Source organism: Lepidochelys kempii, chromosome 3 (genome assembly GCF_965140265.1).
Source record: "Lepidochelys kempii isolate rLepKem1 chromosome 3, rLepKem1.hap2, whole genome shotgun sequence".
Classification (NCBI taxonomy): Eukaryota; Metazoa; Chordata; order Testudines; family Cheloniidae; genus Lepidochelys; species Lepidochelys kempii.
Genome location: NC_133258.1, coordinates 98,255,553 through 98,283,314, shown reverse-complemented (window position 1 = coordinate 98,283,314; position 27,762 = coordinate 98,255,553). Strand labels below are relative to the sequence as shown.

At 41.0% G+C, this 27,762-nt stretch overlaps 1 protein-coding gene across 3 annotated transcripts in view; it reads right to left on the bottom strand.

Moving 5' to 3' along the window:
- The window catches only part of LAMA2 (laminin subunit alpha 2), a 455,577-nt gene extending 434,234 nt beyond the window's left edge, over positions 1–21,343 (bottom strand). For all 3 annotated transcript variants that reach the window (XM_073337269.1, XM_073337270.1, XM_073337271.1), the window contains exon 1: positions 21,224–21,343. In XM_073337269.1, the coding sequence (XP_073193370.1) occupies positions 21,224–21,317 (94 nt within the window). In that variant the 5' untranslated portion in view covers positions 21,318–21,343. The remainder of the gene's footprint in view (positions 1–21,223) is intronic.
- Between the last annotated feature and the right edge of the window lie 6,419 nt (positions 21,344–27,762).

The window sequence follows — 27,762 nt, the reverse complement described above, 5'->3', positions numbered from 1 at the left end:
TGTACTACTCATACAGAGTATGTAGTTAGTACCTACCCACTTTGCTCTGCAACTTTTGCGGTCTCCACAGATACAATAACAAGGAGACAGATAAAGGATGACTGACATGCAACCCACTACATGATTTTTAAAAAAGGATTATATAAGGTTTTCCCTTACTTAAAAGAAGGAACTTCATTTTTCTTAAATGTACTCCTCACTTTATTGACTTTATAGGTGCTGGAAGTTAGAGTGCTGGGGGTACTGCTGTACCGCCTGACTTGAAGTGGTTCCCATCATATACAGGATTTACAGTTTGGTTCAGTGGCTCTCAACACTCCCACTATACAAATGTTTCCAGCACCCCAACTGACTTCACCTAATTGTGGGTAGATTAGTTTAATCAGCTAAACAGAAAAATATCTCAGACATCATTTTTGTATAACCAATTAGAACCTCATCCTAAAATCTGTTCTTAATTTCATACTTGGGATCTTGTGCTGTATATCATTGGATGATGCTTTAGCAGCTTGGAAATGATCAAGACCAATGTATAGCCTGTCTTTAGAATGAGAGATCAATTCAGCAACCCCCAAAGACACAGTGGCAATACTCCTCACCAACCAGGAGATGTTGAAACTAATTTCATAAATCTTTTGTTTCACTCAAATCATTTACCCAACCCAACATCTTATTAAATGGAAGGGTTTTATTTCTTTCTAGTTATGCACAAGAGGCACTGTTTGTAAAAGAAGAAAGACTTGCCCAGTTTTCAGAATAAATGTGGATTGATAGTATGAACATGAAACATTCTACTTCTAGATTGTTAGAATATAATTAAGCAATTACAGTCAAGGTATAGGGCATTTCCTGGGGATTAATGACCAGCTGGGAGAGAAGATGGCCCTTGGCTGTGTCTCAGGCCATTAACCAGAGCGGGCCATCATTAATTCTCAATAAATTGCTCTGCACCAAGGTAGCTATTGTAAGATTAAAAAGAAAAATAAAAGGCTGTGAGTGGGTTTTGTTGTACATAGGTGAATCACTTTAATTTGCTATGCGCTGTACAGGGCATTTCTAGAGAATTAATGCCCTCTATTATCCAGTCAGATTTCTTGAACTGTCTCAACATTCAATTCCATTTATAATTATTTATTACAAACCTAAAGTGGCAAGAAAAATGCCACATACAGCTCGGTTTGTTAGCAGTCTTTAGTGTTCAGAGAACCTCTAACTCTTTTTGATCTTCATTCCTAGAGACATACTATTGGCAAAAAATGCAAGGATAATGGTTTTTCTCCAGTTCTTCCCCCACAGATAGCCAATAAACAGCACTGCACATCCCCACAATAACACTTCTAGGAATAAGCAGTGACAGACTATATACAGCAACCAAGTATGTTATTGGGATTAAAAAGAAAAGCCGTGAACAACTTTTCAAAGGATATTTTCCCTCTCTTTTAAAAATAAAGATGTTGTTGTTGTTCTGGTAGCAACTAAAGGACAGGAATCCATAGTGCAAGGCACACTACTATCATATACCAAAAAGAAAATCAAAGGCTCTGATCCTACAAACAATTATGCACATGCTTAACTTTACTTCCATGACTAGTCCCATGGGACTCATGTAAGATGAGAGACAACAAGTGGATGCCACACAGAGGGGGTACAATGAGACAGTTGCAGTAAGAACCCATAATCACCTTTGATCAGACAAATAATTAAATATTTATATTACGGTAATGCTCCGAGGCCCCAGAGAGGATACGGGTTCTATTGTTGTTGGTGCTGTACAAACAGATGTAGAAATGGTCCCTGTTCTGAAGATTTTACACCATCTGTTTGTCTGCACTAGACCTTTTCAGGCTGACAAAGGACAGTTGGAACCACTAATTGTTCAAAACACTGTATTTCCTAAGTTATACTGTAGGAAGAGAAATAGTGATGATGGGGAGTGAACATAATGATGATGATCTGGTAGCAATACTGACCATGAATAACTGGATACAATAGCTTCAGCCTTACTTTGTGTTATCATCTCTCCTGGGCAGCCATTAACTCCCCCAGAAAATGCCCAGGGCGTGGATTATTATTGCTTTTAAAAACACACACATACAAAAGCTCTTTTACCAATTAATCCATGAGTTCCAAAGACACTACAAAGTTTTTAAATGACTCCATAGCCTATAATAAGGCAAGCACGTTGAGTGAGTTTTCCCCTCTGTTTGCCAAGCTATAAAAAGTGGCACAAAAAGTTCATGTGCTTTACTGGAAAACTTGTGTCTCACTCTGTGTCCAAACTGCAGCTGGAAGAGTGGAAAACTGTAACCCCATGCTTAATCAATAATGATAGGGTATGCATGTAAAAGCTGCCTGCCCACTCTGAATGGAGCAAATATTTTCCATATTTACTGTACATCCATAAAGAAATAACTGGGAGGGAGAAGCACATTTAAGCAGATCCAAAACCCACACAATATACAAGTCTAATACAATGGTACTAATTCAGAAGGCTTTCTGCCGAGCTGCAGAAAGCTCAACTTGCTCAAAGAGAAATCCTCCAAGCTTTAGATATTTTGAAGATACACTGCCAATTAAATGTGCATTTTCAATTTAAAAACATATTGAGAGGGGTTAGTACAAGTGGTGGAATCTCATAGATCAGTTATACTGTACTATGTCATTAACAGAAAACAACTCTGTACTGCTAATGAATGGCTTATTCTGTTTAAGCTGCATATTGTATATGCCATTTTTAACTTTCTTCAGTTATGTTTTTTTTAAATTGTTATAGTGGGGGCTAGATATCATCCTAGGGTCTGAAAGTGGCACAAAGAAAAAAACAAGTAATTTTAACCACTGCCTGGTTTGAGAGGCAAAACATACCTCTAGTGCTGCTCTGTCAGTTACACCACCTTATGAAGATTCTCCACAAAATATGTGGACAATTGCACCCCGAATTCACATATGCTATTGCAATGACTTCAGGCACACATAAATCACTAGCACTGGTCATTTGCATGAACAGTATTGGGATTTGCTCACACTACATAGGCACAAGTATTGCATGCCTAATGGGTTTTTTTTAATCAAACCCAAAATGTTTTAGTTCATACAATACATTTATTTAAAAGGCAAGGTTTTCAATTTATTCCATGGCACCTTCTCCCCCCAGAGGAATTCCATGCTCCTATACAACCACGCATTAGCATACAAGATTTAGAAAATACATGTATAATAAAAGCTGCTGTAATGAGTATTTTTGCATACACATATATAAAGACATAATAATAAAAGAAAATATTGCTGTATATTTATTTTTCCACATCTGACAAATATTCAGGAACAAATGTATAGCAATAGTTTTGCATCCACCAGAGATGCCTGCAGCACAGGGGAAGGTCCCAAATAGGTTATTAGGTGATACGTTTCCTTACATGCATGCCATGTATATATGCAGCCAGTATTACAGGATGCCACAGCATATTGCTTTGCAGCAGGATACAGACCATTCAGCAGCTAGCACAGATGACCAGGGTGCTAATGCTACTGCCTTCCACTAGAACTACTAGTATACGTGTGGGAAAGTGCCTTACTAAGCAAGATGCTGTGGGCCAAGTGCCAACTGTGTGAAATTTAATTTGTGTGATCTAAGGAAAACTGGAAAATATATTTAAAATAGGACACATGCATTGCAGTGTTAATTGGCAGTGAAACTGAAGGAAGATAGCAATGACAACAGGGAAGTAATGGGAGCATTGTGAGAGTACTGACCCACGGAGAGATGGTTTTAGGTTATGTCTTAGGTTATGTAGAAACACTATAGCGGCACAGCTGAAGCACTGCAGCTGTGCCGTAGTGTAGACACATACTACGACACATGGAAGAGGTTCTTCTGTTGCTGTAGTAAATCCATTTCTCCAAGAGGCTGTACCTAGGTCAATGGAAGAATTTATTTCCAGTCAACCCAAAATTATCCCCCCCCACCCCCCAATTTCTCAGTTTAGTCAATGAACCAAAAAAATCAGTCGGTCATGCTGATTTACTCCCAACACCCCTGTGAGATACAGAAGTGCTATAAACCCCACCATTTTGCAGATGGGAACTGAGGTAACTAGTAACCAAAAGCCAGATTTTCAAAGGTATTTAAGTACCTCAAGATGCAGATGCAAGATGCAGAAGCCTAGCAGAATTTTTTAAATAACCTAGGTGTGTAACTCCCTTTTCCATCCCATTGTACATATGAAGTGTGGGGCAAAGCAGAGGTTTGAATCTGGGTCACTTTAGTGTATTAGTTGGGATATTAGCTGGTCTCTGCTACAGACCACCAAATCACACTAGGGAACAGGATGACCACCTCCTTACATTCCTATCTATAATGTGTAGAGGGGAGAAAATCTGTTATCCTGAGGGACTTCAATTAGAGTGGCATATGCTGGACATCTCATGCTGCCAGTACTAAAAAATCCTTGGAATTTTTAAACATTATATATGACAATTTCCTAGCTCAAAAAAGTGTTGTAGCCAACATGGAGGAATTCTATATTAGACCTTATCCCAGCAGATAAAGAGGAACTGATCACAGAACTAAAAATAAATGGTAACTTGGATACAAGTGATCAAGAGTTGATCACATTTATAATGTTGAAGCAGAATAGAGTCCGGACCAGTAATATATATACTTGGTGCTTTAATAGGACCAATTTCACAAAGCTGAAAACAATTATGAGCCAAATCAGCTGGGAAGAAGACTTTCATCAGAAATGTGAATGATAATTAGGAATCATTTAAGAACACCTTATTAAGAGGCCATAATCCCACAAATGAGGAAAAACACCATGCTAGTTAAAAAAAATCAACCTGATTTACAGAGAAAGTGAAGGCAGATATATTTATAAATTAAATATATAAAACAAATGGAAGAAAGGAGAAGTTGATAGTAATTAATATAAATCAGGAATTGTAGAAAATTAATAAGGGAAGCCAAGGGACACAAGGAGAACTCTATGGCCAGCAGAGTTCAGGACAATGAGAAGGAGTTTTTAAAATATATTAGGAACAAAAATAATCTTGCCAATAGTATTGGTCCATTACTAGATGGAAATGGTAAAATTATTACTAATAATGCAGAAAAGGCAGACATGTTCAATAAATATTTCTGCTCTGTATTTGGGGAAAAACTAATGACAGTCTCATCATATGGTGTTGATAACACTCTTTGCATTCCACTAGTATCTCTATGGGATATCAAACAGAAGCTACTAAAGTCAGACATTTTTAAAGCAGCAGATCCAGATAACCTGAATCCAACAGTTTTAAAAGACCTAGCTAAGGAGTGTGCTAGATCATTAGATTTTCAACAACTCTTGAAGCACTGGGTAAGTTCCACAAGACTGGAAGAAAGCTAATGTTGTGCCAATTTCCATAAAGGCTAAATGGGATCATCTAGGTAATTAAAGGCCTGCCTGCATAACATTGATCCCAGGAAAGATAATTGAGTGGCTGATCTTGGAATCAATTAATAAAGAATTGAAGGTGGGTAATATAATTAATGCAAATCAACATAAGTTTATAAAAAATAAATGCTGTCGAACTAACTTGATTTTTTTTTCATGAGATTACATGTTTGGTAGATAACAGTAATAGTGTTAATGTAATATAGGTGTTTGACTTGGTACTGCATAACATTTTGACTAAAAAACTAGAAAGATATAAAATTAACATGCCACACATTACATGGATTAAAAACTGGCCAACTGCTAAATCTCAAAATGTAACTTTAAACAGGGAATGATCATCAAGTAGGTGTGTTTCCAAGCGGGTCCCACATGGATAGGTTCTTGGCACTACACAATTTAACATTTTAAGTAATGACCTGGAAAAAAATATAAAATCATCACTGAAAAAGTTTGCAGATGACAAGTTGAGGGAGTGACAAATAATGAAAAGGACAAGTCACTGATTCAGAACTATCTATATTACTTAGTAAACTGGGCTCAAGCAAACACTGCATGTTCTTAATATGTCTAAATGTAAACGTATTCATCTCGGAACAAAGAATGTAGCCCATACTTACAAGATGGGTGATTCCATCCTGGGAAGCAGTGTCTCTGAAAAAGATCTGGGGGGTCATGGTGGATAATTAGCTGAACGTGAGCTTCCAGTGTGATGTGGTGGCCAAAAGAACTAATACGATCCTAAGATGCATAAAGAGGGGAATCTCAAATGGTAGTAAAAAGGTTATTTTACCTCTGTATTTGGCACTGGTGCAACCTCTGCTGGAATATTGTGTCCAGTTCTAGTGCTCACATTTTAAGTGAACTTGTATACCTGTCCTTCTGAGCATACAAGGGGAATTGTGGGAAGGCATTGGAGAACTATCAGCACTCAACTGATTTAGCCTTCATCCTTGCTGCAAAGTTTGCAGGTTACCAGCCCAAATGCAAGCAGTACCAAAGGTCTAGCCTATACCTCCAGCTGTGCCAGTTAGCCAGGTTTAAAGCACCACCAAAGTCTGGTGAGAGGGTTTTGTGTGTGGATGAGAGGGGAGGTATAGGCAGGCAACACCCAAGTAAGAACCCAAGTAAACTCTGCAGTGAAGACATAACCCTAGGAGCAGACCAAGGAACGAGTTCCATGTATTAGAACAAATGTATAGGCAAAGTTTGGGTCATGGGGGGTTTGGATTCCAGATACTACAGTGATGAGCATGGTATAAGAACGTATACTGAATAGAATAGAAGCCCTGGATTCTGATGACTACACAAAACCATTCAAGATCGCTTTTATGATTAACTGCATCATCAGACACACTCCGTAAATATATAGTCCTGTAATTGAAAGTTTTAATAAAACTTTAGGAATAAATAGGGCTGTTGATTAATCGTAGATAACTCATACGATTAACTCAAAAGATTAATCGCAGTTTTACTTTCACTGTTAAACAACAGAATGGAATTGAAATTTATTAAATATTTTTGAATGTTTTTCTACATTTTCAAATATATCTGTGATGATTTGCCCCCTTTAGGATGCCACCTTAGGTTCTGAAATTCCACTGAGACTATCTATTATGCCAGCCTGGGTACCCTTTTAACCTGTCTTGCTGAGCCCAGCTATTCCATTAAGCCTCCTCCAGCACACACACAGGCAGGGCCACACCAAACTGCAGAATGAAACAGACACTGAGATCAGTTCTGTGAAGGCTCAGCTTAAGGGACTTACCCTAGCACTCAGGTGTCCACCTCCCTTGGGGTGTAGACCCAAAGATATATTATGAAATCCACCTCCTCCCTCAATGTGGAGGAAGGTATGCACAACCTCTTGTCCCCCGCCATCCAATTGTGAATTGTACAACTGGGGTTATATTATAAACAAGAAATACATTTATTAACTACAAAAGGTGAATTTTAAGTGAATATAAGATAATAGACAGAACAAAGCAGATTACTGAGCAAATAAAATGAAATACACAAGCTAAGCTTAATATACTTAAACAGGTTACAAAATGTAATTGCTCATCCTAAATATTATCACAGATAGATTACAGAAAGTCTTGAAAGGCAGCTGCACTGGCCTGCAGCTGGAGATTTCAGGTATTTCCACTCACAGACTGGATGTCCTCCCAGCTTGGGCTCAACCCTTCTCCCCCCAGTTCAGTTCTTGCTTCCAGGTGTTTTTCAGTGTCTCTTTGGGTGGGGTGGCAGAGGAGAACCTTGATGATGAGAACTCCCCTGCCTTACATAGCTCTTGTGTATGGCAGGAACCCTTTGTCTCCCAGTGGAAGAACAATGGCATTCCAACGGGTGGGTCCTGTACCAGGTGACTCAGACCCATGTCTCTGCAGGGCTGGGGCAGCCATTACTTGTAGGCTGTCTGGAGTGTCCACAGGAAGACTAAGCTTTTTCATAATCCATTGTCTCTGCTAATGGCTCATTAGCCCTGTCTGGCTTTTCCATTGTTGTAGCTGAAGGGCTGTTTGAGGTGACACCCAAAGTAACACATTTGAAATATAGATATATAGTTAATATTCTAACTTCAGATACAGAAATGATACAGGCATACAAATTGGATAATCACATTCAATAAATCATAATGTTTCCAATGATATCTTACATGAGCCATCTTGTATAAAGTATATATCTTATGTCATTCATATCATAAGCATATTTTCATAAAGAATATGGAGTGAAACATCACTATTTCAATTACAACACAGAATACAAAGTGTATAGTGCTCACTTTATATTTTATTGGAAATATTTCACTGTAAAAATGATAAACAAAAGAGATAATTTCAATTCACCTCATACAAGTATTGTTGTGCAATCTCTATCATGAAAGTGCAACTTACAAATTTAGATTTTTTTTGTTACATTGCTGCAGTCAAAAACAAAACAACGTAAAACTTTAGAGCCTATAAATCCACTCAGTCCTGCTTCTTGTTCAGCCAATCGCTAGGACAAACAAGTTTGTTTACATTTATGGGAGATAATGCTGCCTGATTCTTATTTACAATATCAAGTGAGAACAGGCATTCGCATGGCACTTTTGCAGCTGGCATTGCAAGGTATTTACATGCCAGATAAGCTAAACATTTGTATGCCCCTTCGCGCTTTGGCCACCATTCCAGTGCTTCCATCAGCTTCCATGCTGATGACACTAGTTAAAAAAAATAAGATGTTAATTAAATTTGACTTAACTCCTTTGGGGAGAATTGTATGTCTCCTGCTCTGTTTTACTTGCATTCTGCCGTATATTTCATGTTATAGTAATCTCTGATGACTCAGCACGTGTTCTTAAAATGAAGAACATTTTCGCTGCCGAGCTTACAAAACACAAAGAAGGTACCAATGTGAGATTTCTAAAGATAGCTAGCTACAGCACTCGAAACAAGGTTTAAGAATGTGAAGTGCCTTCCAAAATCTGAGAGGGATGAGGTGTGGAGCATGCTTTCAGAAGTCTTAAAAGAGCAACACTCCAATACGGAAACTACAGAACCCAAACCACCAAAAAAGAAAATCAACCTTCTGCTGGTGGCAGCTGACTCAGCTGATGAAAATAAACATGCATTGGTCCACACTGCTTTGGATCATTATCAAGCAGAGACCATCACAGCATGGATGCATGACCTCTGGAATGGTAATTGAAGAATGAAGGAACATATGAATCTTTAGTACATCAATATATTTGAAAAAGTAGAAAACATCCAAAAATATTTAAATAAATGATATTCTATTGTTAAACAGCACGATTTATCACACTATGAATTGTGATCAATTTTTTTAATTGCAATTAATTTAATTGTTTGACAGCCCTAGTACTGTAATTAATAAATAATATTTAGCTCTTAATTAGGCTTGGAAAAATTAAATTTATTTATAATCAATGTTGTTTTTTAAGCATTTTTTAAAAATCAATTTAAATTTTCACAGTTGCAGGGAATTATGAGGGGTCAGACAAGAATTATTTAATGACAGTAGCAGCTGGGATTCAAAAAGTTAAAGCTTTATACCATTAAAACACAAACTGTCAACATCTCATGTCAAAACATACAAAGTAAATATCCTGAAGTTTTTACTACTCATTCACTAATCCATTTGTAACAAGCCTAATTCAGATGTCTAAATCACTGGATTCTGACGAAGTTCTCAAACAGCATTTTTCTTACTTTGTCTATCTGTAAATATATTTTCAGTTTGTGTATGTGGTAAAATTGATGTCTACCAGCATTTACTGATAAAAATCTAATCTTTCCCAACCTACTCTTAATATCATGCTTTTCATGTGTAGATCTCAAGGCACATTTCCAATTTATTTTTCTATCATACATGGATCCCTGCCCTCAGATCATGAAGATTCCCATTTCCCATCCCCAAACCTCCTAAGGAGAGGTCCTTCCAATTTCCTTCTCAACCTGTCACTCCCAGCTTCCCTGGGATGACTTCTTCCTGCTTCTCTCTCCTTTCCCATAGTGGTGGTTCTTTTTACCACCTTCAAAGCAGTTTTCCACACTGCTCTGGTGGCTCCACTTTTCATTGCCACCAAAGTAACTGTGCCTATTCCTGAAGCAGTGGAGAATGACAGGATCTTATGTTATAGGCATGAAGTCATACCCCAACTTTGCTTGATTTGTTTGAACATGACTGTGAGTCAAACCCATGAACCCAAGTCAACCAAATACATGCAGGTACTATCATCAATTAGGAGTAGGACAGGGTGTACTAGTAGCATTTGGATAGGATCCTCTAAAAGTATGTTTATTGTTCATTATAAAGTTTCATAAGTGTTCACTGGCATATCTCTGGTACAGCTGTTGCAGACCTTGTAATGACATTAGACTCTGAGTCAGAGATTTTCTGCTGGAGGAATCTGGCAGTGATGTCAGTCCTTGTCAAAATCTTATTGGTGATGAGTAATCTATGCTAAAATAACTGATTGCAATGACAGATGACTTTTTATATATTAATCCTGAGAAGTAATCTTATTACTTGACAGGACAAAAAAAACCCACATATTAATTTAAATTACTTTTCTTGGAAATCCTGTCAATAAAGGGCCTGAGTAAGAACACTGGTGTAATAGCCATTATAATGTTCAAGCTAGCCACAGTTTCACTCCATCTCACACACAGTGCAACAATATTCTAAGAGTTATCAAATTATTTTTGGGTACCTCATCAATTACTATCTGCTCTTCCTGATTGACAAGGCATCCAAGCTGCCATCAGTGAAGTAGGAACCAAGCATCTATGATTGGCTACAGAAACTGGTTTGGAAGGACAATGACGTGCAGTCCCTAGTAGGATGCCTACTATGAACTAGTTTAGTGGCAGCCAGCAAAGGAGTCCCACTGCTGCCTTTAAGACATTCAAATTACAGATTACCAGTCAGTTCTGTCTGTTTATTTTACAATGGAGGGGTGTTTCAGCCTTGACAGCAGCCTCAATTAGTAGTAGTATGTGGGTGTTATCAGAGATATGCTTGGCATGATTCACCCTCGCAAAGCAAGACAAAGCCCCTGCTGCAAAGAGCTTACAGTCTAAAAAGTCAAGTAAAATAAGGGTGGGAGAGATGGAGACAAAACAAAATTGAAACATTTGTTTTATTATACATATATTTGAGGCTCATTAGCATTATCACCGTTGCATTTGGAACTTAGGAGAAAGTCCTGCTGCCTCTATTCAGAATTATGATCTTCTCCAAGTACTGTCAGTCCAAGTAGCCAGATTGACTGTGAAGACATTTGTGGGGGTGGAGTTCCTTCCTTCATTCTGAATTAATTAAAAGCTATTACTGGAGGTTGTAATTGGACACTTATTAACCAAAAGGACAAATTGTCTGAAACTGCACTGTAAATCTCAGGAAGGAGAATCAATCATAGAATTGTACGACTAGAAGGGACCTTGAGAGATCATCTAGTCCAGTCCCCTGCCCTTGAGGCAGGACTAAATATTATCTAGACCATCTCTGACAGGTGTTTGTCTAACCTGATCTTAAAAACCTCCAATGATGGAGATTCCACAACTTTCCTAAGCAATTTGTTCCAGAGCTTAACTAGCTTGACAGTTAGGAAGTTTTTCCAAATGTCCAACCTAAACCGTCTGTGATGCTCTATGATTGAAATGTGACCATGTATAGTAACTCCTCACTTAACATCGTCCCAGTTAACGTTGTTTCGTTGTTGATCTACTAGAGAACATGCTCATTTAAAGTTGCGCAATGCTTCCTTATAACCTTTGTTTGGCAGCCGTCTGCTTTATCCACTGCTTGCAAGAAGAGCAGACCATTGGAGCTAGCAGGTGGGGGCTTAGAACCAGGGTGGGCCAGCAGGCCCCCCCATCAGCTCCCCTAAGTTCCCTGTGCGGCAGCTGCCCAGCAGGCTATGAATTGCTGGGCAATTTGGTTGTCCCGCCCCGCACTGCCATGTGCTGCTCCTGGGAGCCTCCTGCTTGCTATGCAGCGGGTAGCAGGGAAGAGAGGTGCTGATGGCAGGGTGTGTGTCTCTCTCTCACACATGCACCCCCCGGCACTTTGGAAAGTGGAGGGAGTGGTGCACTCCAGTGGGATAGTGTGGGTTCATCATCACATTCAGTTTCCGAGGGAATTTTTGCAGCCACTGCCATGGTCTATTGTGTCTCCTCTCTCTATTCGTACTGCCTTGTAGAGTGTGAGGCTACATTAACATGTTAACCCTTGAGCGCTCAGCCGAGTACAAGTTCATCATTTAGCAGCAAGGCATTCCCTGGGAAATATCTCACCCTCTTCCACCCTCTAACTCCACCCCCACCCTCAACCAAGCTTCACACTCATCATTGCTGTGTACAGTATTAAATTCTTTGTCTAAAACTTACTGTATGTGTGTGTATATATAATGTCTTTTGTCTGGCAAAAAAAGTTTCCCTGGAACCTAAACCCTGCCCTCATTTACATTAATTCTTATAGGGAAATTGGATTTGCTTAACATTGTTTCACTTAAAGTAGCATTTTTCAGGATCATAACTACAACGTTAAGTGAGGAGTTACTATTATTGTTGCTACCACTTTTAGACAGGTTGCAGCAAAACTTGTACAAAGTATATCATGTAAGGTGTCAATGGAAAAGTCATGATTTGCTAAGTATGATTATCCTGTTTGTATGCATGTATTTTTGTATCTGAAGTTATGAATATTGGGTACAGATCTGTATCCCAAATGTTTGTTCGTTCCTGGGGTAACACCCACCAGCCAAAAACCAACATTGAAGCCAGACAGCTTTCTGTCGATGGCCCATCAAAGGCAATTTGCTCTCACAATGGGCCACACAAGAAACTCGTCCCTCCCATCAAGTCTTCCTTTGGACTCCTTAGCCTCCAAGTGGGCAATGGCTGCTCCTATGAGTCATCAAAGCCATGTAAGGGCATGTGACTTGCTCATGTGACCCTAGACTCCATCTTGTGCCTGTAATTTTCTACAAATTTAGATTGTGAGCTTTATTTGGGATAGTAGAATTCCATCCACATGGGAAAGGGCATCTGGAAACATCTCCTTCATTTTCCTTTTAAATTCTCTGGACTGGATTTCTAACAAGGAAGCTCTGAACGAGGACTGATGACCCCCAAGATAATTTGGATAATTTCCAGAGACACTTTTTCAAACTAGCATTTTCTTCCATCACTGCTTCAAACCTGACACAAGAACTTTGCAATCACTTGTATGTATATGATTTCCTTAACCATGTTAACTCTCTACTTCTTTTCTCTTAAAAATAGACCTTTAGATTTTAGTTACTAAAGGATTGGTCACAGCATGATTATTGGGTAAGATCTGAGTTATATATTGACCTGGTTGTGTGGCTGATTTCTTGAGATCAGAAGAAGACTTTGTTTGATAAAACTGGTTTTCAATAATCACTCATCATAAAATCTGGGTGGTGAAATAAGTGCTTAATGCCTAAGGAGATGGTATTTTTTACTTCTTGATAACCAGTGTGATGAGACAGAAATTTACTTTTGTTACTGCCTTGGAGATTCTATCTAATGGTAGAATCTCCCCAAATTGGTGGGTAGTCTGCCCTATTTCTCAGCAGTTTGTCCTGAATCTGGTATTATCAGCTGTGACCCACTGGGGCCCACTGACACCTCCCTTGCTGCCATTTAAGCCCATTGCTTCTTATCCTAGCCTCAGAGGTTAAGAAGACATCAAGTGTCTTTTGTTTTCTCTGAATTAGATGACCGGAACCTGCTATGCCTGAAGGATATAAAGAGGAAAGTTGACACTAAAAATCTCCTTCTGAAGTTCTGTACACTAAACAACTATTGCTTCTGGTATCAACAACCTCAAAGAAACCAGTCTATTCAGGGAGTTGTCAACTGCTTCCAAAAGTTTAAAATATGTGTTAATCTCCCAAAGTTCAGTATGTAGTAAAGACACAACGATATATAGTAGCCTTAAGAACATGATTACAAATAGGACAAAGCAAAACTGGTAAAAAATAAGAAAATTCACACTGATTTGTTTTGTGTCCTATGTGTAACCTCAAAAATATCAATTTGAGGGGCAAAAGAATTCAGATTGATTGGCAAGACCCATTTCTAGTCCAAAAATTTGAGCTTTCAAATTTTAACATCTTCAGATTTTCCTCAGAAGCATCATGGCAGTCATCTTTTGTGCTATTGGCTTGTGGAGATAAAACCAGGAAGATTAAACTAAAGCACCAAACTAAAACATACATTTACATTGCCTATGATACACAGACCAGGTCAGGTGGAGGGAAAATACAAAAACACTCCTATGCCATCTTCAAAAGTGGCAAAGGGATCTGTTCCAGTTCCTGTACCCCTGTATCCCTCTACCCATGCTGTGACCAAGAAGGAAAGTTAAGCAGAGGCACTAAGCTAAACTCCAAGAAAGGTATCTGTGGCCAGACCTTTCCAGTGCAAAAGTGAAGACAGCAGACCAGATGATAGCAGTTTCCTCTCACTTTGGAAATGCACTTAGCATGAACAGGCAGTGGAAGACAATGAACAGGCTGAGGATGACTGGGAGCTCCTGCTGCTCATCTAGAGACACAGACCCAACCCATCTCTCTGTAGCCAGAGGCTGATTTCCTATAGCTGGAGGTGCAGATGGACGTTGTAACTTTGGAGGCAGCAGTAGTCAACCCAGGAACCTCCTTTGCTTCACGTCACCAAGAGTGGGCTTCTCCCTCAGCCTTGCCACTCTTTGTGCTACTCTTTCCCTCCTTCCCCTATATTCTCTAGAGATGAAGCAGCTTCCCTTAAGGGGAGGAGGCATGTAGCCTTAATCAACAACTCTGAACAACCAGAGGGAAGCAGTTATGATATGTTCCCTTTAAGGCCACCAAACTGTAATCTAGAACCTTAGTTCTGGTGAAAGTTATTCTAGTGCATGAGCAATTAGTGCTTGGAGCAGACTGCTAGAATTCCTGTAATAAGAACATGAGAGCAGCCATACTAGGTTAGTCCAAAGGTCCATCTAGCCTAGTATCCTGTCTTCCAACAGTGGCCAATGCCAGGTGCCCCAGAGGGAATAAACGGAACAGGGAACTATCAAGTGAACCATCCCGTCGTTCATTCCCAGCTTCTGGCAAACAGAGGCTAGGGATACCATCCCTGCCCATCCTGGCTAATAGCCATTGATGGACATTAATAAAGAGAGGACCATCATTTATCCCACAAGATTCAGCCTCAGACTTGCTTTCTGCACTAAGCAAAACAATAACAACCAATAACAATTGCAGTAATGTGGCAGCAGTAACTAGCTTGTTTCTCATCAGGCTCCCACAGCATCATCTCCTCTGATGGCCTGGAGTTCATTGTTGCAGGAGTATAAACAGGTGCTACATAGGTTCCATTGTGAAAGGAGTTACATGCAGAATGCAAGTTCCCTGACTAATACATGGATGGGACTATAAGAGCTACCACAATGGTGACTCTTGAGGTGGCGGCAACAGGGTCTGGGGTGGTCCTGTGCTGAAACAGCTTCTATGGTTGTTAATAAAGCCAGACCTGAGGAAAGGAACTTGACATGCACTCTAGTTTGGAGCTTTATTTTATCTTCCTTCACTGGTGTTCTGGTCACGGGCAGCTAGTGGAATATTAAGGGAAGGGCATCAAGTGCCGGGGGCATGAAGAGTTAGTGTTTGCCAAATCCAACCATGCCATAGGGCAAGGAGCAAGAAAGAAGCTGGGAGACTGACGGACTTGGGTTTTTCCCTGGACTGAGGTAACTCAAATCCATCTATCTACTGCTTTGAGAAGAAGCTGAACCAGGTTTCCACATGGAATTTGTATTTTGCTCATCCTAGAAATAATCATTTTCAAAAGATTGCTCCAAATGAGTTTGCTCCTCTGTAAGGTCCGTGATGTGAAGTGATCATGGTCTTAAATTTCAGTATCCCAGTGTGAGGAAAATATATACAGTTTCTCACTGATGCCTAGTACATAGAGTTAAAAACATCTAAAGTACTTCTTCACATACCAAATAAGTCATTTTGAAACCCAACGCTTCCAAATAATGTTGCAATAGGAACCAGCAGCAAAGGGGTTAAGTACCATGAAACATATCAGAGCAGGATTAGATCTGTTACAAGATTCTAATATTCTTTGACAGAACAAAATCCTCCAGAGAGAGTATTCTATATCAGAATATAAGGATTGCCCTACTAGGTCAGAGCAATAGTGCATTTAGTTTAGTATTCTGTCTCAAACACCAATCAATACCAGATGCTTCAGAGCCTAAATCCACATAATACTCTGAAGATTTAATATTTGTAATGGGACCTTCATATTAACAGATATATCTGTATCCTTATTAATCCAACTCCCTGAAGTTTCCATGCTTTGGGGCCAGATCCTAACATCTGGGTTCTTTTATTGTGCCCACTGCACTGGTATCTGAGTGCTCATGGGAGTTCTGCACAGAGTGAGCTTGCAGAATTGAACCCATGAACAGGCTGTGTGGCAGTCATTCTATATAAATAGAGTAATAACTTTTCTGAACAGGACAAGGCAAACACAGAACCTTAGCAACAATAAAAACAAGTGGGCAGCCTATCTGATTCTGGATCTGTATAGAGACTAGGGAAAGTTGTTTTCTGTGCTATTGTCAGCAGTCAGGAAGGAGGACAGGTTAGAGATAGCATGCTTGTCCCCTTCCCTAACCCATTCCCAGTAGATAAGAGAAGGCAAAGAGATAATACATGAAGTAGAGTCACAAAAATGCCACTAAATGGTGCTGCATATAGTGACAAAATAATTGTGGGGATCACTGTTACTCTGCATCATTATGCACTGACAGCATCACAATGAAGTGACAGGATACTTTATGGCTCTTTGCAACTCCATTTGATACATTATCCTTTTGCATTCTCCTGTCTACTGGAACTGAGGTGGGGTAGGGGTCAAGCCTGCTATCTCTTACCTTTCCTCCTTCCCGCTGACAGTAGGGGAAAGGAATTCAAGAGACTCCAGGAATCAGCAATGACATGAGACCAGGCAGGCAAAAGAGCTTCCATCAGACTCCAGAAAAGCCATATGTGGTGCCCAAAAGAATGGCATACAACTCTAGAACCACTGACTGAGTATCACTGTTCTACCTCTGTGGCCTCAGTGTGTTTTTCCTGATACTTAATCTATATTTCTCTTTCATTTATTTCTTCCTATTTCATATATGAGACATTGTAGGTAATTTGGACTCAGATTCTGATGCCATTCGTCATGTTCAGGAACACCTTTCTTCACAAATAAGGAGTACAGTGCTCCTCAGCATAAGTATCAGGTTCTGGTCCTTACTGCTTACACCTTTCAGCTATTTGCAGGATTATGTTCACTCCCCAGTAAGACACTTAGTTTTTCAATCTCTCCAAGCTCATAGAGATGTTTGTTGCTCCTTTCTGAATTCCCACCAATTTGTCTATTTCTAATATTCTAGAAGGAGGATGAAGCCCAGTCAGGCTTTAAAAAGGGCTACTGTCTATCTCCTTGGCATTTTTACTTGAATTATAAAATACCCAAACCTACAGGAAATAGCATTGTAAAATACACTTGGGGCAAGTCTACATTACAAAATTAAGTCTACCGAAGTTATGTTAATTTACAGCCTTTGCAGTAATTGAATCAGTTTTACACATTCACACTATACTCCTTGTGTCAGCAGTGCACATCCTCAGCAGGAGTGATTGCACCAATTTATTTGTCAGTGTGGAGCATTGTGGGATGGCTTCTGAAAGGCAGCAATAGTCAATGTAAACAATGCAGTGTTTACACTGACGTGACGTCAACCTAACTACATCAACTTAAGCGCTACGCTTCTCATGGAGGTGGAGCTAAGTCGGTGTTGTGGGAGAGTTATATTGATGGACGTTACATTTTAGTGTAGACACTTACAGAGTCATGTCAATGTAAACTGCCTTGTGTTGACCTAACTCTGTAGTGTAGACCAGGGCTTATTCTGACCCAGACATGATGCTGTTAGTTTATGAGGAATTCTCCAAAAATATTTACTGTTCAGTCTACAGAACAAATAACATCTGTAGCAGAGAACAATACACAAAATTAACTCCAGGTTTCTGACCACAGTAAATCTCCAAGCAACTTAAAATGTAGAATTACATTCATGTTCATATTTGAGGTACAAGATGTTCTTGAACTTTCCATATTGCCCTTTAAAAATGTAAATTCCATGTGACGTCTTAGTGCTGTTTTCCAAACTGTTCAAGACATGTTGAATAGTTTCCTCCTCCCCCCCAAATCTCTCAGATTGCTGCCAAAGTTACACAGTAGCATTAACCATACAGTATTATTCATTAAATAAAGAATTAACTGAAAAAAAACAAACTGTGAACATAAACTTACAAACTTAAGGCCAGTTCTAGTTCCCACTGAAGTCAGTGTTAAAATTCCCACTGATTTCACTGAGATCAGACTTTGGACCTTAAAATCACAGTACAGTTGACTGTATCATTCTTCAGCAGTAGAGGGATCTCTCTATAGTGTGTGAGAACCACCTAGCAGCTGTAGCCCAGCTTAAAAAGAGATTAGGGACAATTACAAATAAAATGGAAAACTGTCAGCCCAGTACTAGAATTCAGCAGTGAGGTCTAAAAGGTCCCATTTTCACTTAGTTTAACATTCCATTACAAGAAGTGCTAGAGTTCCTCTTTGAATTAATGGGACTCATATAGCATAAAACTAACAGTGTGGCAGCCCAAAATAAAGAAGTAGATCAGCAGTTCCCAAACTGTGGGTCAGGACCCCAAAGTGGGTCACAACCCCATTTTAATGGGGGTCACCAGGGCTGGTATTAGACTTCCTAGGGCCGAAGCCCAAGCCCCACCAACCGGGGCCAAATCCAAAGCCTGAGCCCTGCTGCCTGGGACCGAAGCCAAAGCCCGAGGGCTTCAGCCGTGGGCAGCATAGCTCAGGTTACAGGCCTCCCAACTCAGGGCAGTGGGGCTCAGGCAGACTCAGGCTTCGGCCCCTACTCCTGTGGTGGAGTAGTCATTTTTGTTGTCAGAAGGGGGTCGGGGGCAATGAAATCTGAGAACAGCTGAAGTAGATGAAAACCAAAGACTCCCACTTCGTTCCTAAGAAGAAAGTAATGAGCAAGTTTCTTCATCATGGAGGTCAAAAACCCAAGACATGGATTAAAGAAAAACACATTCCCCAGCAATAAGAGATGGTTGGGGGCGGGGAGGAATGAAACCCTGCCAAAATGCATGTTTCTCTGGCTGAGAATTAAATTCTTCGGAGCAAAAGCAAATGACAGTTATGGCAAATGTATGTAGTGCTGTATCTTTACTCTATCTTAAGATCTTCCTTACTCTTCAATATTTACAGTGAGTCATTTTCCAAAAGTAGTCAATATGGCTGGGTGAGATTTCTTGCCTTTGGTTTACTACAACTATTTAAGTTTTACGAAGAAGTTTTAGTCAACTGTCATCTATCTTCACATAGTTAAAGTTAGCATTAAGGAGTCAGCTGTTTGAGACACTTTTTTCTGAGACAATACATCATATTTTATAAAATAGGTGTCAAACCCCTGTACCCAAAACCTGAATGGAGGAAAAAACCCTAGATGAATCTGAAGCTGTGTGTTATTCTCAAGTTAAAGCATGATATCAAGGTCATTTAGGAGCTCATTGTTATTCTAGCTATTTTAATCATAGATTTATTATCACACACTCATGGTATCGCCTTACTGAATTCCTTTTTTTTTTTTTTTTTTTTTTTAGCAGAGCTAAAAATGTTTGGGTACGAAGAACAGGCTCTAAAACTTTTAAAAGTTTGTTTTCTTTAGCTTATTTCTTTTATGTGGCTTTTTATTAAAATTTCTTTTGTATCTGTACATCATCATCATCTTATTTCCACCTATAGTAATACAGACTTAGCAACAAAAAAACAAAACAAAAAAAAAGATTGTCCTTTCATTTTAAAGTTACTAATTAAGCACTGTGTAACTGCAAAATATTACTATAGACACAGCATTTTGGGTACTTGGGAAGGGCATGATCCCATTTCCCTTGAGGTGATATACTCTATTTTAAAAATTACTAGGAGTTTGAACACCACCACCATGTCTTCTAAACTATCATGAAACTACTGCATCAACCTATGATCTTGCTTAAAATTGGAATGCCATATAAAGACTGCATGCATTTACATAGATCTCAATATGTACTTCATTACAATCACAGAGAGATGCCTGTAGATGTAAGTTAGGTGGGGCATGGGCTGGACAGAAGACAGGAGAACTGAAGTCATATTCAAGTTCATCCCTACCAAATCCAATAGAAAACTATGTGAGTATAACAGAAAATATCACACTTTGAGTTACAACTCCTGTATTTGAGAGACAAGGTGGGTAAGGTAATATCTTTTATTGGATCAACTTCTGTTGGTGAGAGAGACAGGCTTTTGAGCCACACAGAGCTCTTCCTCAGGTCTGGGAAAGATACCCCCAGCATCAAAGTGACATACAAGGTGGAACAGTTTGTTAAGCATAGTTACCACATACTGTAAGGGACCTTTCAAGACAGAGTGGCATTAATACCTCTGCAGTCATTGGACAAAAAGAGGGGGTTAGTGAATTACAGATATGGGAGTTCGTGTATTTCTCAAGCTGCAATGATCCCATTCGGTATTGTGTCTGAAATGGTCACTCACAATGTTGGGAACTGTATCTCCCCTATATTTTGAAACGGGAATAAGGAGAAATACTTGGCATGTGGCTTTTTCCTGAAACAGGGATTTGTGTGCGTGTTGTGAGAAGGGGTAGGGAAGGAATTAGTCAGGAATCAGATCTGTTCTCAGCTGGCACGTGAAAGAGCCTTTACTGCACGGTGTGCCTCAAAAGTTGAAGTGTCGGTCAGCCCCGCAGATGGGGGCGGCGGGCTGGGAACCGGACCCAAACCTGCTATGATCAGTACCGGCTGGGAGAGACACGGACAAGCAGCCCGCTGCCACTCGGACCCTGGCGGGCTGCTTCCCCGCTTAACGCACGGACACTTGGAGCCCGACCACCAAGTCTCTCCTCGGCCCACGGGCGATGCCAAGAGTGCTACCCCTGGCGAAACCCCAAGCCTGCCCTGGGGTCCCCTCGGGACTGTCACACCGAGTCCCCGCGTCCGCCGGAGACGGGGGCTGCTGAACTGCGGGCAACGGAGCCCCCTGAGCCTGATGGCGACGCGCTGCCCCGCCGCTCACAGCTCGGCCGCAACTCGCCAGCCCCCAACGCTACGGTACCTCTTTGCTGCGGCGGCTGCGGCTGAGCTTGGCTGCTGCACCGGCTGGCCAGCGCGCCGAGGAGCAGGAGGAGAGACAAGCTTCCCCGTGCCATTGCTCCTGAGCCGCGGCCTCTTCCCCCCGCTCAGCGAGGCGAGTGAGCCGCCGCCTGGGGGAGCGGAGGGAGGAGGCAGAGACCCTGCAGCCTCGGGGCGGGGGAAGAAGACACACCCCTGCCCCCCCCCCCCCCCCCCGCAGCCCCTGCTCCGTCCCGCCGGGCGGCCTGCTCCTGCTGCCCCGACGCCGACGGGCGCCCTCCGGCGCGCCAGCCTCCAGCGGAGCTCTCCAGGGCACTGGCTGCGGCGGGTCCGGGCAGGATGGAGGGCTCCAAAAGCAAGGCGAGCCCCAGGAGTGCGGGACCACTGCGAGGCGCGGCCGGAGGCAAAAGCTGATGGCCCCGGGCTCTCACACTGCCTGCCACTCGCCACGCACATCACAGGCGGGCTTTGGGGCCCTCGGGGTGGGATTCCCAGGGGCTACGCCTGGGGCTCCCCTGGCCTCCCCTTCAGCTGGTGCGGAACGTGCTCGCCGCAGCGGAGCGCTCCCCTGCTTCTCCTGGAACCGAGCGCGCTGCCAGGTGAAAACCCAGGTGCTGCCTGACCACGAGTCCAGGCTAAGAGACCGCTTTCTCCTTGAGCCCGCACAGCAGGCGTGACCGCTCTGATGTTTGTCTGTGGCGGATGGGGGAAAAGTTCTCCGGGAAGGGCCCTCAACTCTGGAATTTGCTTCCCCTACTGGGCTTGGGCTGTCCCGGGCCATTTACCATTACAAGATGGTGCAAAGCCCATCTCCAGTCATGTCTCAGAATCATGGACATTAAGGAGGGGAGACCTATCCTGATCATTCTAATCCAGCTCCCTGCCACTTGTGGATTGTTTCCTGTGGTACATGGAGCACTGTATATGCTTGAACTAGCCCCATACAGGGTTAAAGGTCAAATGCTGCTTCACCCGATACAAAGGCTGAGTAAGCAGGCTTTGTATTGGGTGCAGCAGACTTTTAATCCTGTGCAAGCCCCCCCCCCCCTTCTCCATCAGCCTTTATTGGGGTATTCCAGTGATGGCTTAATAGCAGAGAATCTGAGAGCTGGAGAGAGGAGTGTTTTCTCTTCAAGTGTGCTCTTCTAATTTTCCTTTTTTTAAATCATTGGAAAATCCTATACCAAAAAGCTACATGAAGAGAAAGTTAAAGTTACCTGGTCAAGCAATCAAAAGTCGGGAAATGCAAGTATATCAGTATGATTTTCCTGCTAGCTTAGACACACATCTGTGTGTACTACTGTATGTATGCCAGAGAGAGCCATGAAAAACATTTATATGAAAATTACAAACTAAACAATACTTACACAGCATTACAAATTAATTACAATGAGTAACTTTCAAAATTTGCTGGCATTGTAAAATCAATTTACAACTGGTTCCCTCTATAGCTAACTGCCTTATCTCCTGAAGTGCACAAAAGGAAGGTTATGAGATTGGATTAAAATAAAATGTATAATACATGGCAGATTATTAAAATTATTAAACTATATACCTTAGAGGGGGAAAAAGAACTCAAAGTCAATTTTGTTGACTTGAATATGTCAAAGACAGGTTAAGACATTCTGACAATGAAAATAGTGTACATATAAAAGTTACTACAAACGTGTATCTGAGGTAGAAAAATGTATAATAGATTGTATTAGAAAAATGGAATTTAATAATGCAACTAGAGACTGCATTATGAGTCATCCACACAAAACTGAGTAGTTAAGATTGCACTTCCTGATGTGAATGCTTACCCATGCATCCATAAAGTTTTAACAGTTTTCTTAATTAATAATCTTCATATTTCACAGATTAATCAATTATATGTATTTGCTCAAGTCAGGCATAAATACACCCTCATATAAGTGTTTATGCACTGAAGTCAATAATCATTATCTGAACTTCCTATGACAGTTCCTGTTTAAATGGAGTTTGGATAATGAATTTGTCAAGCAATGTCATAGACGTGGAAAGTTTGCCATGGACCCACAAATCTGGGTATACCTACTTCAGCTCTCAAAGTCCTTAACTTTTGTTGATAATCTTTTTCAGCCATTTCAGATTCACATTCAAGAGAACACTGTATTTTGCTGACAATAGATTGTACTCTGTTATATCCAACAATACAGCCCATGTGTTTTTCACTATTACTCCACATTTAGTAGAGCTGTTTCTTGTCCTTGCAAAAACTGCTCATTTTGAGGTTTTATCAAAAATAACATGGCTCAAGTATTTGCACTGTTTTGAAAACTCCCATTACTTCTCATACATTCTAGGCATTTTCTCCCAGTAAAATGACAACAGTTATGTTCCTTCAATTGTCAGCCTTTGTCATTCTTAAGAAAACAGAAAACACTCTACCCTCCACTTTCCCATTGATGAGGTAGCAGCATTCTGCAGATCTTACTGGAAAACCCAAATTCAAGACTAGCATTGATAGTTCTGCCACTGAAAGTTTATTGCTTTGTAGCAACAGTGTATGTAATTAGTGGCATGCTGGGAGAAAATTAGTCAGACCAATCTAGCATATTCTCACTGTCACATTTTAGTCTAAGAGCTTTATGGGAAGTAATATCTCTTGCTGATCCCTGTCAGGGAGCGGGAAACAAAAACACATAACTTTGGCTGCTAAGTAGCATGGGGATGAAAGTACACTGTTGAAATGCAAGGTAACTAAAAGCTCAAAGTTGTTCACTCCAAATATATTCCCTGGAGTTCCAAAATGGAGCAGTTCACATTTTGTAATCAGAGCATCTGAAAACTACTCGCATCACTCATAAAAGAATGAGTCTCAGCTACATTAGCTAAAGTACCAGCCTGTTAAGTCAGAAGCAGTAGCATTCATTAAACCGCTGTAAGAGCCACACCATGTAGCATGGATTGCATACTCCCTCCGGCTAGGAACATTCAACCCAAACAGAGGTCCACAGTAGTGCAAATTCCTGTACTGTCTACACTGTGTCACAATGCTGCATGGATTTAGGGTGACCAGATGTCCTGATTTTATAGGTACAGTGCCAATATTCGGGGCTTTTTCTTAAAAAGCACCTATTTCCCCCAACCCCCACCTCCTGTCCTGATTTTCACACTTGCTATCTGGTCACCCTAGATGGATTGTCACTGGAAATTTAAACTGGGACCGTAAAGCATGAGCCTCTGCTGTTTGAGCTAAAGGAAGGTCTGTTAACAGGCAGTAGCAGGCTCATATGTGATCTAGCCTCTATAGGGGGTCAAAAAGCCAAACTGTGTTACAGTATGTGTGGTGTTACTTTCAAGGCCACTCAGGAGCCATCAACCTCTTATTAAAATTCAAAGATACGGGGACAAATTCACTGTTGTAAGCAGCCTGCTGCTCTCTTGCTGCCAGCTCTGAGCTTCCTGTAGCCGAGCCTCTCCACAGTGCATTGAAAACTGAAAATGTTGCCTTTTCAGGGCTTGTCTCAGTATCCATGTTAATTGTACAAAAATTGTTTAGTGCCAGGTTTTCCAAATCTCTTAAGTGGTTATGTGCCAGCTAAATTGAAACTAACAGCAGGATGGCTGTGCAGGTCTGCACTTTCAAGCTTGCCCCCACTCTTGCTATCATATGTTGCTTACCTGACCTCTCCCTACATGAGTCCTCAAGCCAGCCCTCCCCAATGTGTACATTCAACTCCACTGAGCCTATCGCTGCACCAATGTCATATGCAGGTAGCTAAGAACCCAGCCAGGGACAACATCAACACCTAATCCCACCAGAGTTGCACTCTGGAATGTGTTGGTGCAGAGAGGCACAAAAGGAAGCCTGCTTCAAGATGGGTGGGAGACAAGGAGAGGATATGATCTCAGGAGGGGAAAGGAAAGGGGAAATAGATGGAAGGAAAGATGGTGAAGAGAGAAAGAGTAGGTTTTGGGATTGAGGTCAAGTGAGGTGAATAGGAATGTGTGGGAGTGACAGGTTGAGTGAAGGAGAGCATGGCAAAGTGAAGCACAGAATTGTTGTGGTCTCACAAAGTTCAGATGGCTCAAAGTGCAGATCTTCTGTCTTCCCGGCCCCTCTCAGCTCAAGCCCTACATTTTCCGTTGCTCTCTAAACATATCCCAACTCACCCCATGACCCACTGCAGCCCCACTGTTCATTAGGACTATCCCTTCACCATGGCCCACTACGCTCCTACCATGTGCACCAGCATTTAGATCTATGAAACATGATACTTAAACCATGTTGATTCTTACACTGTAGATGCAGATAAGTAGGGGAGAGAAGTGGTGGGCCTGCCAGATCCTGCATCAAAAAGGGCAAAAGCCATACTCCTGGCTTCTTAAGGGGCCCCTTTTTATCTACTTGCTGCCAATTGAAAGAGGAAAAGATACCTGGTAAACAGCTGGCAGCCACATTACATTAACTTAAGACTTGCTAGGAATCTTGAAAAGAGAGCAGATAGGATTACTTAACATATATTTAATTATTACAACCAAAACATCTACTCACTCTAAGCAAATATTCACTTGTTGCAGAGAACTCAATGAGCATGTTTTTAGATGATCAGATAACTGCCAAAGAACAAGTACTGATTTTCATAGACTTATTCACCGAGGAAAACTATAACCCACTCTTGAGTGATCCATGATACTTTCAATTTAAGTATATATTTATATATTTATAAATATAAGTATAAGTGTATATATATTTATAAATAGTCTTCAACTGGTAAGTCTGTTGCATGAGAAACTGCCAAAATTGCTAGAAATGATTAATAAGGGGAGTTTCTGTCTACTAATTTTACCCTGATCTATATCTTTGCCTCTCCTGGAATGGACAGGGGGATTGTTTGGCTTAGTCATCAAGTCTGGGTTTTATATTTCCTTGCCAGCAGCTGATGAGTTTCAGGGGGAAAAAATTAAATCCATTCTATAGGATTATATTGACTTGCCTTCCTGAAAATTGATATTACTGCAAAGAATACAGGTAGGGAGAGAAGCAGATGGGTAATATCTGACAAATAAAATTTCCAGATATTGCCCATCTGTTTCCCTCTCCACATTTCAACTTCAAAGCATGGCTGGTGTCCTAAAGTTATTTTGGTGATAGTCTTCTTTGTATTGATGAACCACTCAAAGAGTAGCAGTATTCAGTCCATGAGCAAGTGCAGCGAGGTGAGAGTGAGGTTCAATTCACAAGACAGCTAAATTTCAAGATCGTATTTTTGGAGAGCAAAGTCTTTAGCATTCATATGATTGGCGCCTTTTATTACAAAGAGATTCTCCTTGATAAACTTTATATATGCTTTGTGTTTGTTTTTAAATGTATTTATTTTTCAGAAACAATAAAATAAGTCAGTAAAATAAAGAAACCAAAGAAGAATGTGGAAGAGACACTGCAACATAACCTACCAGCACTCCGAGCTATCTTCGAGATACCACTGGCTTCCTGAGGAAACTGCAATCCATCGGTGATCTTCCTGAAAACACCATCCTAGCCACGATGGATGTAGAAGCCCTCTACAACAACATTCCTCACAAAGATGGACTACAAGCTGTCAGGAACAGTATCCCCAATAATGTCATGGCAAACCTGGTGGCTGAACTTTGTGACTTTGTCCTCACCCATAACTATTTCACATTTGGGGACAATGTATACCTTCAAATCAGCGGCACTGCTATGGGACCCGCATGGCCCCACAGTATGCCAACATTTTTATGGTTAACTTAGAACAACGCTTCCTCAGCTCTCATCCCCTAATGCTTCTACTCTACATTGATGACATCTTCATCATCTGGACCCATGGAAAAGAAGCCCTTGAGGAATTCCACCATGATTTCAACAATTTCCATCCCACCATCAACCTCAGCCTGGACCAGTCCACATAAGAGATCAACTTCCTGGACACTACAGTGCTAATAAGCAATGGTCACATAACCACCACCCTATACCGGAAACCTACTGACTGCTATACTTACCTACATGCCTCCAGCTTTCATCCAGACCACACCACATGATCCATTGTCTACAGCCAAGCTCTACGATACAACCACATTTGCTCCAATCCCTCAGACAGAGACAAACACCTACAAGATCTCTATCAAGCATTCTTACAACTACAATACCCACCTGCTGAAGTTAAGAAACAGATTGACAGAGCCAGAAGAGTACCCAGAAGTTACCTACTACAGGACAGGCCCAACAAAGAAAATAACAGAACGCCACTAGCCATCACCTTCAGCCCCCAACTAAAACCTCTCCAGCACATCATCAAGGATCTACAACCTATCCTGAAGGATGACCCATCACTCTCACAGATCTTGGGAGACAGGCCAGTCCTTGCTTACAGACAGCCAACCAACCTGAAGCAAATACTCACCAGCAACCTCACACCAAAAACACTAATCCAGGAACCTATCCATGCAACAAAGCCCGTTGTCAACTGTGTCCACATATCTGTTCAGGGGACATCATCATAGGGCCTAATCACATCAGCCACACTATCAGAGGCT